This window comes from Porites lutea, chromosome 2 (assembly GCF_958299795.1).
Source record: "Porites lutea chromosome 2, jaPorLute2.1, whole genome shotgun sequence".
Taxonomy (NCBI): domain Eukaryota; kingdom Metazoa; phylum Cnidaria; class Anthozoa; order Scleractinia; family Poritidae; genus Porites; species Porites lutea.
This window is the reverse complement of record NC_133202.1, coordinates 13,302,789-13,320,500: the sequence shown is the minus strand read 5'-3', so window position 1 is coordinate 13,320,500 and position 17,712 is coordinate 13,302,789. Positions and strand designations below refer to the sequence as shown.

At 40.0% G+C, this 17,712-nt stretch overlaps 2 protein-coding genes across 2 annotated transcripts; both read right to left on the bottom strand.

The window, feature by feature from the left end:
• Window positions 1-1,044: 1,044 nt before the first annotated feature.
• On the bottom strand, window positions 1,045-2,271 carry LOC140925666 (uncharacterized). Its single transcript, XM_073375573.1, has one exon. It carries the CDS (start codon window positions 2,269-2,271, stop codon window positions 1,045-1,047), a length of 1,227 nt encoding a protein of 408 aa, XP_073231674.1.
• Window positions 2,272-2,353: 82 nt separating this feature from the next.
• LOC140925665 (uncharacterized) lies at window positions 2,354-4,157 on the bottom strand. Its single transcript, XM_073375572.1, has 2 exons — window positions 3,941-4,157; window positions 2,354-3,807 (listed from the first exon to the last, which is right to left on the bottom strand). The coding sequence occupies exons 1-2, from the start codon at window positions 4,155-4,157 to the stop codon at window positions 2,354-2,356; spliced, it is 1,671 nt and encodes a 556-aa protein (XP_073231673.1).
• Between the last annotated feature and the right edge of the window lie 13,555 nt (window positions 4,158-17,712).

Genomic DNA, 17,712 nt, shown 5'->3' with positions numbered 1-17,712 from the left:
AGATCAAAATATAGGTCTCTTGTGTAATCTCAGCCTAATATTTTCAAGATTCCATTCCATTCCATTCCATTCGTTACATTCCACTCCGGCCAGTGGTGATAAAACTGATTAGTAATGATTTATGTAACAGAAGGCTGGAGTACCCTCCATAGTGAAATAATTAAGCGCCTGTCTTCAAATTGTCGGAGCAAGCCAATGTTAAGCTAAACTGGAATAAGCTCTGGCGAATCGAAGTGAGCCGTCTTTTCCATCGCTAAGTATTGTAAAACGAAGAAAAAAGTTCTTGTTGATTTAATAAATGCCGAATGCTAGAGTGTTTTTGTAACTTGGTTACATCATAATGCAAGTGACGTTTTCGTTTGATAAACACGAAATTTTTCATTGATTTTTCAATCTCCACTGGAAGTTCAGACGCGTCTTAGTCGAGTTCAGGGAGTTTTTCAAGCCGATTATCTAGTAAGCTTTTGTCGTCATATTTTGGTTCTTTCACTAAGCATGAACTTGAAAATGAAGAAGATATGCACAAAATGAGTTTTTAACACATGCTCGTAAAATACAAATAATATTTTTTGATGTGTCTATTTTCAAAAACCAATCAACCTATTAAAACCTTTCTTCGTGGGAGGTAAATTTTTTCTAGAGGTTTTTGAGCGGCATTAAGCACCAGCTATGTGAAAACATAGCCTTAGGTTAAGATTACATTATACCGGATATCTTCTGCACCGGCACGAAATTCATACTGGATACCAGGCTTCTGTTTACACATAACGGAACGGTAACTATTTGGGTGCGATTTCTGTAACGGAAACGAGGCTGCGCAGCGCCGATCTCTGAAGTGGATAGCTTTTCGTGTCGGCAAGAAAACTGAGAAATTTTAGCTATCCAGTAGTCTTCACTGAAAATTAATTTTCTGCTTTAATGTACCCCATGTATGCGCCAAGCGCTATTTTTTTTAATTAACATTTTCAATCATTAAGTTTCTAACAGTTAGTTTCCAAACATGACTGATATCTACTCAGTGTCCACGCTTTAGTTAATTATTAACTAAATTTTCACCGAGAGAACTAGCTTCCACTCTGTTAGAAAGATTAAAATTTGAGTAACTAGCTTAGTTTTGACCTTACTGTAAAAGGCGAGATGAGACCGATCGGATCGAAGATCTTTGCTGCTAAAAGCTAGTTCTCTCTTAGTGTACAATGTCTCTGATTTCAATTTCAGAGAGTCCAATTCAATCATAAAGACAAGGCTGTCTGTTCTCGTATTCCACTTTAGACCTAAAGCTTTCGTAACTGGATGCATTCCCGGTAGTTCACTCTCCAATCTGATCAAACTATCTGATGCTCTATCTTTCTCAGGAATGGCTTGCATAACCCCAGGCGAATTGCTGGACCATTTTGTCAAATTGAAAGCTGCTTGCTCCATAAGCTGTTTTGAACTTTGCTGTAACCTCACGGCTTCACGTACAGTATCTTTCCCTGAGGCAAAGTCGTCAACGTAAGTGTTCCTCAGGATTTCATCTGATGCTTCAGGGAATGTTTCTTTACATCTCCTTGCGTGCTCTAGAGTAGTGAAGATGGCAAGGAATGGACTAGAAATAACTCCAAACGTAACTCTTGGGTCCAAATCTCTCCACAGGAAACGATGTGAATCCCTATCTTCTTCTTTCAAGCCAATCTGCAAGAACGTCTTTTCAACATCACCCATGACCCCCACCTGATTCTTTCTGAAGCGCAGAAGAATTCCAACCAAATCTGGGTGCAATGCAGGGCCCGCTTGTAAGCAACTATTTAGAGACACACCATTTGAATCTCTCGCGGATGCATCAAATACAACCCTCGTCTTAGTTGTTTGCTTATCTTCTCGGAAAACAGCACGATGTGGAAGGTAAAACACAGGACGCCCATCTGCTGGTGCATACTGCTCATAGGGTACTTCTTCTGCTACTCCGTCCTCCACATACTTATTAATGGCCTCTTGGTAGGACTTGGCTTTGGATGAATCTCGGAGCAGATTCCTCTCCAGATTATACAGCCTACTTCTTGCTTGCTTGTAATTATCTTTCAGTACAACTTGCTCATCTTTCCATGGCAATGAGACTTCATACCGACCATTCTTGTATGCTAATGTCTCTTTAAACTTCTTTAAGACTGTACTTTCACTCTGGCTGGTGGAAACTGACATTTCAACGGGTGTAATACCAATGGACTCCAATTTCCAGAACTTCTGAAGTGTATCATTTAGTTCTTGGTTAGCACAAACTTGAACACTCATAGACACAGTGCAATCTTGGCCATGACCACCCGTTGGTCCACAGAAGACCCAACCTAAGGATGTACGAAGTGCCACTGGTTCATTAGGACCACCTCTCACAGCATCTCTGGATACAAAGGAATAACAGAAATCCAAGCCAAATGAGAACATCAATCTCTTGTTCGTTTCTGGGGAATTTCTCTGGAAACTTTATATCTTGAAGGTGAGGCCACTTGGTAGGATAAACATCCACAGCATCAGCTGGACGGCATATAACTGGAGCAGTTAGTGCCTCAACACCTTGCGGCTTGCCAGGATCGCTGACCGGTGCTAGCGTAAAGGAAATTCTCTTTCGCAAAGTGTCCCTAGCAGATTTTCTTCCAAAACCCGAGACTGCCATTCTCACGGTCTCCCCATCAAGACCAAGCTCTTCAACCACACTCTGTTGGACAAAGGACGTTTGGGAGCCGGGATCAAAGAAACATCTGACAACCTTTTTGCAACCGTTGGATCCACAAAGGACAGCAGGAACAGTCTGCAGGATCACCTTCCCACCTGAATTAACTGCAATGGAACTTGCTACTATGGAAGACGACGAGGGAGGAGTTGCAGATGAGGATGGTGACTCAGAGGACTTTGAATTGGCTTCTTCTGGCTGAGACTTGACTGGTTCCAAGTGCAGGAGACTGTGATGTTTACCACGGCAGTATTTACAGAGTGGTTTTTGACAAACTTCGGCTCTGTGACCCGACTCAAAGCACCGAAAACACAGTCCTTTGGATACCGCTTTTCTGAATCTTTCTTTGACTGGCAATGACAGGAAACTGATGCACGACCACACCCAATGGTTTTTACCACAAATGATGCACACACGCCCTTGAGTTGTCGTGCACAAGGCAGAGGTGGAGTACTTTCGTGAAGGGTTAGACTTGGAATGGGCTCCCTGATTCCAACTGTTTTCCTGTGCAGGGGATTTCGATTGAAGAGAGGGAGGCTGAGAGGACTCCTTAGCTCTTATTAACTGTTCTAAGAAGGCAAACAATGTTTTCACTTTCACATAGTCCTCTTTATGGTCACCAATTTCTAATTCCCACTTCTCCACAACCTTTTTCGGTAACTTGTCAACAATTAAAGGCAGGAGAACAGGCGCTAAGGTCTCGGAACGGAACTTCTCTCCTATTGATTCAACAGAACGAACTTGCCCAACTACTTGATCATAAAATTTACGCATGGACAATGCATCTTCAGAATTCAACTGTGGTAAATGAATTAGGGACCTTATATGTGCATCAAGAATCAACCGCAGATGGCCAAATCTTTCCTTCACAGACTCTAATACTGGCTGATAATTCTCTTGTATGACTGCAAACCCTTTAACCGCTTCGGCAGCTGAACCTTTCAATGATCTCATTAGGTATTTTAATTTCTGAACATCAGCTAAAGATGGATTATGCACCACTGAGACTTTAACTGACTGATAATAAGACTGCCAGCTTAAAACATCCCCATAAAAGGTTGGCAGATCAATCTTTGGAAGCTTCACTTGTACCTTGGGGCCTAACGACAACGGTGCTTGGGCTGCCGTTGAATTACTTCACGCGCTTTCCTTACCGACATGTTTACTTTCTAAGTAATGCATCATTTTCGCCATGTATTCAATGACACGCAATTCGTACTCGTTATGACTCACATTCTTCGTCAATCTCTTTCTCTTCCAATAGAGTACACATTGAGGCCTGAACTTCTTGAAGATCGTTCCATTTATTTGCAATGTTATCTTTCAAAACCTGAATTCTAGCATGGTCATCGGGGATTGACAGAGCTTCGTCGATAGACTTCAAGGTGTCCGTCACGAACGTTCTAAGAAAACGTCTTTTCTTCTTAATAGCCTCCAGTTCATTCACCATTTCCATACACAATCTCCACTAACCTTGAATGACAGTTTCGGTCCTTAAAACACTCCAAAATTTCTGCAAAGTTCACAAGAGATAATGGCGCCAATCGCCGCACTGCCAAGACCAACCTGACCAAATTCTTCACTACAAACGGAGGTCCAATTCTCAATTCTCCGCTGGTATCTTCAAATACTCGCCGACACTGTAGATCCGGCTACTGAAGGACCATGAATAAAACGATTTCTTGCATAAATCAGCTGTATTTACGAAACATAAACATGATGAACAAACTACAAGAATTTACAACGCAAGCGAAAAAACACATGTCCAAAAAAACTAAAGGGGGTCCGAGCCCCTGAAGACTAACTTAGGGCCTAGTTCCCACGCGTCCGAACAATCTAACAGAACATAAAATTTCAGTTCCGAACAACCACAATTTCACCACCAATTCGCACTAGCACGATGATTTTTTTGGGCAGTTGTGCTTTTACCGATTTTTATTTGACCCAATCCCAGAGTTACGTAACTTTTTTTGTAACGTCATAACTTCTTTGCTATTTAGGGGACATCAATGTTTACAAACGTTGTTTTTTTGTTACAAGACCCAATGCGCTTCTTGTTGGCACTTATTTAGGTCACGTCAGCGTGAGTATCGCTGTTGAACTATCATAGCCTGTGTATAGATGGTAGTTTCGTTTGGCCAGCGCGCAAATGAGCAGCCGAAGCCACGAAAACACACCCACAATCGCGACTTCACTGCTCGCTTGACCTCCCCTTCGTTCCGCTCCACCACAATTAAAACCTTAAGGTACGCGGGGCTAGGACTGGCACATTGCGCTTTACCGTATAGCATTTGCCCTCTTTTTTCGTCCCCACCCTGGGGGATTTGAAGCTCAAGAATCGCCACCCCCGGGAATTTGCCGTCTGAGGCGAAAAAAAAATGAAAATGCCCGGGGGAGGGGGGGGGGGGGGCGCAGGTGGAATTGACTGATGCATGAATTGACTGACTCTGATTTGTTGAAGAAAGATGAAAGCAAGGTTCCGGAACTCGAAACTTTGTCAATTTATTTTATCAGGATTAAAGACTCCTCATAATATACACTTGCTCAATTTTTTTGTGCGAATTCCATACATGGGTTCGGTTTAGTTTGGAAGAAGAAACTGTTTGAAGCGGACATGACGAGACGCAGGGGGGAAGTTTATTCACTTATGCAGCTTTTTTGAGTCGTCGAGTTGCGTGAAGATCGACACAAAAAAAGGCTGCGTTGGAGACTAGAGAAGACGAGGTAATGCATGATGATTGAGTACCCCCCCCCCCCCCCCCCCCCACCCCACACTTCCTTTCCCTAGCCCTTGGGTGGAAATGTTATTAGCTGGTAAATTTATTAACAGTATAATCATGGTTGTTTGCGCATCAAACACAAACAAAATGACCTGCATATTATCAAACAATGCGATCGTTCAGTCGTCTTTAATGTATGCGTACATTAACAGGTTACGTTGGTTCATGTAAATTGCCATTCGTTCAAGTCGAGAATGTTGTGGTTACAAACTCACACACATTAGGCTTCCTTGGTAGTCATACGCAGCCGTTTTTGTTTCGATTTTAACGCAACGCAAAAACAACAAAAAAGAGCTGCGTTGGAGACTACTTCCTCCCTACCAATCTTCCTGTTCCCTTCAAATATATTTACCCCTTCATGAGACTTAAACGGAACACTGGAGGACTCTCCTTGGTGAAATAATTAAGCACCTGCCTTCAGACTACAGGAGCAACGGCCAAAATGTTCAAAGAAGCTAAACAGGAATAAACTCTGGCGATCGAATCGAAGTGAGCCATCTTTTCCGGCTTAAGCTACGTAAGCATTGTAAAACGAAGGAAAAAGTTCAAGAAAAATATATCCATTCAAGAACTCGAGTTCTTGTTGATTTAATAATAAATGTTGAATGCTACAGTGTTTTTGAAAATGGGTGCATAATGCAAGCGACATTTTCGTTTGATCAACACGAAACAGTTTTCATTGGGGTTGCTTAAACTCCACTGGAACTTTAGACGAGTTTTAGTGGAGTTCAGGGAGTTTTTCAAGCGGATTATCTGAGCTTTTGTCGTCATATTTTGGTTCTTTCACTGAGCAAGAACTTGAAAATGAAGAAGACTTGCTCAAAATAAGGTTTTAACTCGTGCTCGTAAAACACAAATCATATTTTTTGTTGTGTCTATTTTCAAAAACCAACCAAACGATTTTTGCACCTTTCTTCTTGGGAGGTAAAGGGTCTGTTGATTTTCTCTGGAGATTTTTTGAGCGGAATAAAGCACCAGCTACGTGAGACTATAGCCTTAGGCAAAGTTTACACTATAAGTGGCTTTCATGCAATCTCGGGAGACACAAATAACAATGGTGAAATGAACAAATGCTGGTGGACAAAAAAAGCTAGCTAATGAGCGATCTTTTGTTTACCGTCCAAAAGCATGGCGGCAATGATGTAACGTGAAAACCACCAGTATACCGGATGGCTTTTTAACGGGCACGAAATCCATAATGAATATTGGGCTCCTGCTCACACATAAATAAACGGTAACTTCTGTAAAGAAGCAAGGCTGAGCCGCGCTGGTCTCTAAAAAAGGCTGGTTTTAGTCGGAGTCGTAAGCGGAGTGGTAAGAGCGCTTATGACCTAGTGAACATCAAAAATCGGAATTGTAATCGGAGTCATAAAAGCGACAGAATCGGAGTCAGAAGAATCAGAACGTTTCCATTTCTTGCGGTTCCTCTTCCGACTCCATCGCTTACGTTCCGCTTATGATGTAGTGAAAACCAGATTTTGGGAGTCAGAAGCAGGAGCGGAAGGATAAACCAATCACAATGCACGTCCCCACACTTTGTGATTGGTTTAGTTCTTCAGCTTCTGCTTCCGACACAGACAATCTGGTTTTCACTAGATATGTGGAACGTAAACGACGGAGTCGTAAGCGGAATCAGAACGCTGTTTTCACTAGATCATAAGCTCTACGCTTCTGATTACAACTTCCACTCCGATTCCGTCGCTAGTGAAACCAGCCTTAAAGTGGATGGCTTTTCGTGTCGACAAGAAAACTGAGTTAATGGACTCCATGTATGTGCCAAGCTCTATTGTTTGGTTTTGTTTTTTGTTTTTTTTCTAAATAGGTTTATTAGTTGCGGAGCTCTCTGCCGCGAAGCGCGCACAGCGGAATACCATGGGTAAGAAAATGAAGTAATCTACCCATCCGAGAAAATTTGGAAATCACGTAACCGTACACCGACCGCCGGACCGTTCGTCCGCACCACAGGCATACCAATGTAAAATAACTCAATCAAAAGGTATGGTAACCCAAATACAACTCGAGGTTATTTTGGCGGGAAATCGCATAGCCACCGGCGTCTTGTAAAGCAGGGACTACTAAAGAGTCAATAAAGACGAAAACGGAAAGCGGAAATTGTTTCTGTATCCGTGTTGTCTACAGTATTAAGCTTAGATTAATTGTCAGGTTCACAAACTTGGAATATAGAGCAACGGAGAGACAGAGAAAAAGTGGAAGTAGGTGGCAGGCCAGCGAAGCTCATCGAGAAAAAGGGCGACAGAGATCTAGAGCGAGAGATAAAAAACAAAGGAGACATTTCTTTGTTGGAAGAACAACATGAAAATTTTGTAGCGGCGGTGAAAAGATGAGAAATGCTATCGGCCACCAATGCAAGGTGAAAACAAGCGGCAGAAAAAAAAAAGTGAACGAGAACACGTACGACATTATTTTCCGCCAGAAAACGTGTAACTATAAGGCCCGTTTCAAACGTCTTGCTACTGCGGTGTCGAACTCAACTGATCGAGTTAAATTTGACTTTAGCACGGCGGTAGTGCGACGTTTGAAACCAAGCCGTGCTACCGCCGTGCCGAACTCAATTAATAAATTATAAATATATTAGAATATATTTAAAAGTTTGCTAAACCGTTTCTTTAATTTTGTGTTTTGCTTTCGGCAACAGCCGTTCTATTCGACTGAATTAAATTCGACGTCTGAAACCAAGTCGTGCTAGTGTCGTGCTGTAGTCGAGCTACATATCATGCATCTTTGTTTTTCTTGCACATCGTATTTGTCTTTCGGTACTGAAATGCGGGGGAAACTAAAACGCAACCGTGTTAGATCTTAACCAACAACAACGCGCTCGATGGATTTATTTATAGGTTACATCGTTTTAGTCCGGCAAAGATAAGTTGATGCTGATACAAATTATATTACTGGAACAAGTGTCAAATTTATCGGAAGCTATTCAACAAGAGAGCTTTAAAAATATGAGCTTACTGCTCTACATATCATAACTGAATAAAATTAACACTTCATAACATTTCAGTTCGTTTATTTCGATCAGTCAACGCCTTAAATCCAAAGTTAAAATTCAAAACGATAATAATAATAATAATAATAATAATAATAATAATAACTTTATTAATCTCCTCAAAAAGGCGTTTCAGCTTAATTTACAATGTCAATATCTAAAACTTAGTTTTCCAAAAATACCCTCAAAATATGTTGTTTTATTTTTACTTTAAATACATCTAAATTAGTGATAGACTGAAACTCGTTTGGGAGACTATTCCACAGCTTTTGACCTCTGAAGGTAAACGCGTGCTGACCTGCAGCCGTCCTACAGAGTGGTATATGTAGGCGGTCCCTATTCCTAGTGTTACAGTTGTGCACTTCCGATCTGGTTTCAAACTTCTGACAAAGATATGGAGGTGCAAGTCCATTTAAGCGTTTAAATACCATGGTAGCATCCCTAACCGCAAGTTGTTTGATAATTGGCAGCCACTGTAACTGCTTAAGAATAGGTGTAACATGGTCAAATTTCCTCGTTCCAGAAACTATCCGGGCTGCAAAATTTTGCACTGTTTGTAATAGTTCGATGTTTTTCTTGGTGGTATTAGCCCATACTGATGAACAATACAATAATTTACTGAATACGAGAGAATTAATTATAGTAATCAACGTACGCCTATCAAACAGGTATTTTACGCGATTTATTTGACAAAGGCTACCTATACATTTCGAAGTTAATTGAGTTACATGTTCATCGTACGTTAGATTACAGTCCATTGTAACCCCCAGGTTTTTAGCAGACTTGGATGATGTAATCTCCTTGCTGAGTAGTGTAATGCTTAGATCATCTGGTATCTTCATCAGCATCTGCGAAGTTCCGAGAACCAGAAGTTTAGTCTTGTCTGGGTTAATTAGTAGACTGTTTTTGCAACACCATGCGGCTATGTTCCGAAGATCTTCTGTCAGCTGATCTGCGGCTAAGGTGGCATCACGTACAGGAAATGAGAGATATAACTGTGAGTCATCAACATAGCACTCTAACGACCCTACCCTAGGTACAGATGGTAGATCGTTGATGTAGATATTAAACAATGCCGGGCCCAAGATTGATCCTTGTGGAAGAGGTAGCAGCCCGAAATCGAAACTCATCTTCTTCTGGTATAAAACTGACAGGGAGTTCCTGATGTGAAGTAGTTAGACCTTTGACTGATGCCAGTCTTTTGGCTTCCTCTGCGGCACGTACTCCCACCTCCGTAAAGAATTCATTGAATTCCGTCGCAAGTTCTTTCATATCCCTAGAATAAGCTGGGCGCGACTTCTCCCTAGTTGGTCCTAATAAACAAATCACAACTACTACTGAAAGCTCTGTACCTTGAAGCGACTTTAACTTTCCTAAGGTTTGCAGCAAAACACTGCTCGATAGCTCAACTCTTCGGCGGTTCTTAGCAGCTATACAGAACTATGTGTTGCATATTCCAAACTCTGCAGAGGGAAATTGTTTAACAGAAAAAGAAAACCACACACTATGTCTGAAAAGCGACATAAAATCAATAAATTTGAGAATTACCAAAATATAATAGTGAGAAACAGTCCCTTCTTCGACCGCCACGTTTTTGTTTCTTCTCAAGACCGATGATCTATGGTTTTGACGTAATACGCATGATCAGTACACAAATCCGCTGGCAAGACCCTTGCTGATCGCTTTGCAAGTTGTGAGAACATCGTTTGGATTTCATTTAAGAGAATGTATGGGAAGTACCTCCCCCCCCCCTGCCTAAGAAGTTTCTGGACGTTTCACGTTTTAGTCGCGCAAACTAACGGCAGAGAAATGTACAAAAAAAAGTGTGCTGCACGTGCAAAGTTGCTTTTTTGCTAATTAGACCTGTTGTTGTTTTTCACCGTTCTCCGGTGTTGTCTTTGTCGCTTAGCATTACACGATTTTATATTTTCTTGGAACAAACTATAATTATTATAAGCTTCGCTTTTATCCCTGGCTAAATCTATATATTATTTTCAATCATTATATTTCTAACAGTCGGTGCATATAGGAGATGTTCCACCCAAATGACTGGTATACACCTATTTCAATTAAGGTTGCTCCCGTGAACCATGCTTCATAGCCTGCGGTGCACTATGGTAAACCCTTTTGTAGCGGGAAGTTTAGTCTTGTTCACGTTCATTGAAATAATGGAGACCATTTGTGAAAAGGCGTTCAAGACTAAGAGCTTTCAAGTCAAATGGCTGCTAAAATTCTTAAGCATGAGCGAGCTGAAAAATGTCATTTTTAAAATCTCATGGTAAAAAATTAGAAGCCTCTTCTTTTAACAACATTAAATAAATAGGGTTTTACCCGCCTGATTAAGCTGCGTTTTTCCATGGGCCAGAAAGCAGGTTATTTTAATAAAACAAATCGACGCTATTCTTTTTTTTATTCAGTTTTGAAATAATAGGTGGTTTTCAAGCAATCTCGGGAGACACAAATAACAATGGTGAAATGAACAAATGCTGGTGGACAAACAAAGCGAGCTAATGAGCGATCTTTTGTTTACCGTCCACCAGCATGGCGGCCATGACGTAACGTGAAAACCACCTATAGGTGGTTTTCATGTTACGTCATCGCCGCCATGCTTGTGGACGGTAAACAAAAGATTGTTCATTAGCTCGTTTTGTTTGTCCACCAGCATTTGTTCATTTCACCATTGTTATTTGTGTCCCCCAAGATTGCATGAAAACCACCTATTGCCTGAAAAATAGATAAACACGTAATGTTCAGTTATTTACTGTTGTTCGACAAACGCCTTGAATTTGATTTCTTTTTAAACTCCATCCAAAATTCCCACTTCCACGAGCCAAGCAAACTCGTTGAAAATTTGCAGCATTTGCATATTACCACAGAGAAAAACCTAACCTCAAATCACTGTCTTAAGTTAAAAAGCCTAGGATTCAGTGTTTTGAAATACATTGTCTTAACGTTCTGCTGACATAGCATAGAAACTTTAGCGGCGTTTGCTTTCTAGGTTCCTAGGCTCGTTGCGGGCACATAATTTACTAGACTTGCTACAATAATGCACCGCGCGCTATGAAACATGGATCATGCATCATTCTTCTCAGAAGCAACCTTAATTGAAATAGGTGTATACGCAGTGTCTAGGTTTGAGTTTATTAACTACATTAATAGTAGTCTTTACACTAGAGCCTAAATAAGCTAAGAAACATTTCAAGAGAAATAAATTTTAAATGCTTCAAGTAAAAGAAAGCTTCACACACAATCTATCTTTTTCACTTCAGGTTTACTTAAGCCTATTTTCCCACGCAACATAAGTAAGATTGATTGACATGCTTCGCCTTTCTCAAAGCTTAGAAACCGCAAGTTTGCTAAGTCGGTTTTAAGGATGGTTTTCAAGTCACTTGAAACTTTCTTGAATCGTTTCAACTTTGCGACTTTAATGAGATGCAAAGTAAAGTTACTTAAGATTTTACTTAGGCCTTCACACACGCATTTTTGGTTAAGTAAAACTTAGCAGCTCTTAAGTCTTACCTAACAGCTTAGTGTAAAGACAGCCAAATTTTCATGGAGAGAACTTCCACTCTGTAAGATAGATTAAAATTTGAGTAACTAGTACAAAATGTCCTACACAAGCTAAAATGGTGATTCGTATTTTTCTCTAAAAAGCTTTTCAGGAAAAGCAATCCTTACCTATAAATATTAATCAACAGATTTAAAATAGCGGTCTTAAATTACACGCCAACTATCTTCATTAAATATTACAGAGAAAAAACGAATCAGTTTAAACGGTGAGTTCGAGAAATAAAGCGATACCCATAAAGAGCTATAAAGAGTTTTCATCACCCGACCGAACTTATCGTTGGGAAAATTAAAAAAAAAAAAAAAGGAAAGGAAAAGATGACTTAATTCCTTTTAATTCCTATAAGCATAGCATTCTTTTTATGTGTGAACTCAGAAGTAGTTAACTGAATCATTAAATTATATTAATTATTTCTTATCCGTCACTGAAAGCGGAATATCGTTATTGAATTTCATCACAAATGCTGTTTTTAGATATTGCAACATCACATTTTCACGATCTTTATAGTACAAAATACGAAAATCCGTGATTTACTGCAGTGCACTAAACGAGAAAGAACCCAGTCATCATCTCTTTAAGTACTGAGAGCTCAGAACCTCAGTAATCTACTGTAGAGGGTGAAATACGAAATGAATTGAAAAAAAGGATAAAATGAATAAAAGCGACAAGCTTATACATTTATCTGTAGATTTATTTTTTTATTCTAAAGGCATTCTACATGCACAGTTGCAGCTGACTTAAACAGTTTTAAAGACACAAAGTATGCTAATAGCGGAGCTCCTTGCGCGCGCGAAGCGCGCGCGAGCGAGCACCATGACTAAGATAAACTACCCATCCGAGAAATTTTGGTTATGACGTCAGCGTACGTCCGTCCGTACGGACTTTCCGGGTAGTGGAAAGTAGTCCGCATGGACTCTTGGGGTAGGGGAAAGTAGAGATTTTTTAGCGGGAAATCGCATGGCGCAACGTCGCGCAATTATATCGCGCAACTGGTTTTGAAAAAAGAAATTTCAAGGCAACTAAGCAAAAAGATTTTTCGACAGAGCCTTTATAACTTTTTATTACAACTTACGAAAGCTAATATGTCAACAAACAACAGCAGATAGATTTTAGCGTGTAGATGACAGGTTTTAAGCAGAGAGCAAAGAGAAGGTGAACGGCAGAGAGCAAGAGTCAACACCCGTAGAACAAGCGAAGACGATCGCCAAAGAGAGCGCTTTAGAAGTAGAAGAAGAAGACAACATTTTAGCGAAGAAAGTCGGCAAGTAGAAAGAGTCAGAGCGAGAAGAAGGAGAGAAAATTATAGTGAAAAACGCCGGCAAGCAGAACGAGACAGAGCTAGAATGAACAGACAAAGGCAACGCGAAAGAGAAATACAAAGGCAAAGAGAACGGCAGCAAAATAATGACATGATGACAGAAAGTGTTGTGTTAATGTCACTATGGCCCCGCGTTATTAACATTTTGATTTCAAACTGATCTCGGAAGCGAAAATTCAGCCAATCATTTAAAAATACAAGCAGGGAAGACAGAGGCTTTTCACTTTTCTCACCATAGTCATGCGTTGATCACGCTCTACGACCGTCCAATTTTTATGCTCTGATTGGTCAAAATTTGACAGGTGAGTTCATGCACAAAATTTATCCAGCATCTTGAACCTTGTTTACTTTGACAGCTGAAGCTGACAGAGTATTTTGTCAACTTGTGATGTTTTTTACTGTCTTTTCCCACTGGATGCTTAAAATGAAATACAGCTGCTATCAACAGTCTTCTTTGATTCATGGCTGGTTTGTTTATTGAATTTTTGGTTGGGAAATGCGCCGGTTGTCAAAGTTGGAAATCCGATTTCGGATGCATCGTTTTCGTTATTCACCTTGCTGGATGCGGGGTTGAAAAGTCCCTCAATCGATTCTGGCCTTACTTGATAGCTTTCAAGAGCTGCATCTCGAATGGTAAGCCTGAGTAATTATTGTATACAGTGTATGTTTGTTTTTTTATATCTAATTTCATGAAGTCGAGCGCAGTTTATGAGGCTAATTTATGCACGTTTGTATTAAGATCTGAGACAATGATCTGATCTAGTCAGTATATAAGCTTACAGAGCTTTAAAAAGCCTTTAGTCGATATTTTCTCTCCGCATATAGAATGAAAAAACGTTCCGAAGAGTATTTAGTTATAATTTTGGCTGTAGAAAGAAAGCTTTGAGCGATTTTCTTGCCTCGAGTTCATCTCTGAAAACAGTAAACACCAGGAAGCCGGCTAAAAGCTTTAGGCTTAAGCGTAAAGACTCAGGATTTTTAGAGACGCTTCAATACTTGTCTTCGTGAATGAAAATTGTTGTCTCTGAATGTTTCACCGAATTACATTTCTTTTATTGATTGTTAGTAGTCTCTTGCAATTGCTTTGCTGTTTGTTTTCAGTCGTTCACAGACAACGCTTGCTCAAAATGCCGCGCGTTTGCACATCGTTATAAAACCATTAAATAAAAAAAATAAACAATAAATTCTTTATTATGTTGAAGCGTAACTCTTTAATGTTCACTGAAACTTTGGCGCTTGTCAAAAGTGACAACCGGCTGGCCGTATAGGTGATTTTGGAAATTTTTTGAACGGTTTTGCTAAAAGCCCACGCGTGCTTCGTACGGTTCTGAATATTGAATGAGTGCAATTTGTCTTGGAAAATTGTGAAATACTGCTTTTTGTCTGAGGTCTGTATGATAAAAACAGCGCCTCATATTACTGTTTCACCTCAGATGTGAGGCATAAACAGTAGGAAATGTTGGTTTACACGCTCCCAGAGTTGTTGGCAAGATTTTTTTAAGTAGACTTGTCGAACGCAAAAAATTCGGCCTGATTTGTTTTTTCCATGAATTCGTTTTCCAGGCCTAATCTACTGTGATCAAGAGCTATTATGGCTCTTAAATGTGATCGACGATGATTGCTATTTTTTTGGGTGTATATATACCGGCTATCAATTCGATGAAAGATTTTTTTTCACTCTAAAATCACTTAGCCTTAGCTTTCCCTAAAAAGTCACATATGTGCCCTTAAGTTAACTGATTTGTGGATTACAAGTTTATTGTTTGATTTAAATCATAAATTTATTAATGGGAGCTTCGCTTTTAGCCCTGGCTAAATCTATATATTAAATAATTAACTATGTAATAAAGACGTCAAGGGATGTTCAAATTAACTGATGACTAAGCTCGAATGACATTTTCTGCTTTTCCATGATAACTAGCTGCCCCATTGTAATCGTATCGAGGCCTTCAGTATGGCAAGTCGTTTAGCTGTGTTAGCGCTCTTGCTGGTTTGTGTTGTTTGGGGAGCTTGGCTAAACTACGTTGCAACTGCTCTCGTTGAAGGTGAGGTAAACATTAAAAACAGCAAGTTGTGCAATCGCATGTTACCAGTGAGTGTTAATTTTGCCAACTCGTTTGTAGACTTGACTGCAAAACCCTCTCTTCAGGACTTTCGTTAGACCGCTTGCGATCGCACGCGCTTGTTCTTGACCATTATGGGAAACTATAGGCTGTTTTGCAGTCTAACTCGTTTGTAAACTTAAGTGACTTCTTCCCAGTGTATACCTTCACAGCATGCATGGGATAAACGTGTCTGACTTTTTCCTCTATATTCTAAAGTACCGCACTCAGTCTGATGATCAGAAGGACGTCCTCGGCCCACTTAAAAGACTCTGCTGTTTGGCATAGCGCCTTGCAAATGAATTTTCATATAAAGCTAGTTGTGAAGCGCCTATATTAAGTTTCAAACCAAGAGCCTTATTTTTTCTTCTTTAGATCAATGCACTCAAACTATTTGCATCGTGCCATAGATATTAAACTGTTAAGCGCGTCTAAAATTTAAGTGCTTTTGATAGATTCGACAACACCAAATTCTATTCCGTGATAACAATAATCACGCTCCTTAAGTGAAAAACACAAGGTCCGAAAATCGTTTTAAGTCAGTAGAAAAATTCCGAATCTCTTTAATAGACGAATGGAGCGATTATCCAGAATGTTTTTTAAGCCTTTCGCGAGTTTTAGAAATTTCTAGGCCAGAAAAATAAACAATAATTAATGAAAAAGTCGTCGGGTACCCCTGATCATTGGGTTAACGAGTGTCTTTTAATTAGGTCGATCTCAAAGTATATTAAATTTATCCTTGTTCCATCCTACCACCTACTTTTAGTCCCTCCCTTTAATTTAGGGTCTAAAAACAGAAAGTCGCTTTCTACGTTTGCATTATAAAGTATATAAATGAAGCGATTTCCCTGGCATGTCGTATCAGGCAGAAATGCGTCAAAATGAGACCAGAAATGTCCTTCGTTGTTAACGCCAAATGCGATGTCTTGGCATCAAATTGTGTTACACCAAATCCTACCTCGTGGTTTCAAATTCGTTTGCACCAAATCCTATGCTGCGTGCCAATTTCTATGACGCCAAATTCTCTCTCACCAAATTCTGTTGTACAACAATTTATACTCAGTAACAGCAAATTTTGTCTAAACTACACCTCATCCATATGCATTTCTGGAACATCCCTTTCAAACCACTCGATTGATCGCTGACGAAATTTTCGTCGAGGTTTCCGCACAAGTTTCGCAACAGCCCAACTTAAATCTTGAAGAAATATTAATTTGAAAAGAAAAAGAATTTAAAATATCGCGATTTTCCAGACCAAAGCCAATCATTTCGCTTTCCGCAAATTACGATAGGCAGCAAAACAAACTACGTCATCATTGGACCGGTCTGGCCGCGAACTAGGCCGTGAACCATTTATACCAGCAGTTCGCGTCTTATGTAAGCCGTATTCGTACACATGGTTCCTTTCGAGGCTTATGTCACGTAGCCTCGGCCAGAGTAAGCCGCGGCATATTTTGTCTCGTATAAACGGCCCTAATAATGTTACTCTAAGAAATGAATCAGGGGCACCCAACGAGAATATAGTTCAAAACCACTTAAAACATAGCATTGTTGAACGTATTTTACTATTTAAACGGTAGATATAGGCATATTTTTATTCCGTAAAAATTTTTCATCTATTCGGATTTCCAAGCTGAAAGTCTAGTGATCCGAAAACTATAGGGATCAAAACTTACCTGCTTTGAAAATTTGATCCAGAAAAAAGGTTCTCGAAAATTCTAAGTGACCTTTTTACGTTAAAAATCCGTTAAAAATGGGCAATTTTACCATTTTTTAGATGTTCGAAAATCCTAGGGGGGGGGGGGGGGGGGGGGGGGGGGGCAGGCAAGCAAGAAATTTTACAAGAAATGTTCCAAAAAATTCTAGATCTCAAATCGTCTTCCGAGCAGATACTTTCCGAAAATTGACGTTGGGTGCCCCTGTCCTTTTTTAATAAACCTATTTACAAAAATACAAACAAATAGAACTTGGCACATACATGGAGTCCATTAACTCAGTGCTCTTGCCAACAGGAAAAGCCATCCACTTTAAGGCTGGTTTTCACTAGCGACGGAGTCGGAGTCGAAGTCGGAGTCGGAGTTGTAATCAGAAGCGTGCAGGATTTGAAGTTATTGGATTTGCAATTTTGTGTGCACACTGACAGTTTTTGCTGTCCGTCGATTAAATTGAGTGCTGAATTTGCTGTTTCTGAATTCCGTGCAAAGAAACAGAATTTTCGGTTCTCTCGCCG

Bases quoted from the DNA above. Each gene is read 5' to 3' on its own strand.
- LOC140925666 (XM_073375573.1), bottom strand. From the start codon at position 2,271: ATGAGTGTTCAAGTTTGTGCTAACCAAGAACTAAATGATACACTTCAG.
- LOC140925665 (XM_073375572.1), bottom strand. From the start codon at position 4,157: ATGGTGAATGAACTGGAGGCTATTAAGAAGAAAAGACGTTTTCTTAGA. The intron at 3,808-3,940 runs GTGAGTCATAAC...CGTTGTCGTTAG, and splicing joins GAAAGAGATTGACGAAGAAT to GCCCCAAGGTACAAGTGAAG.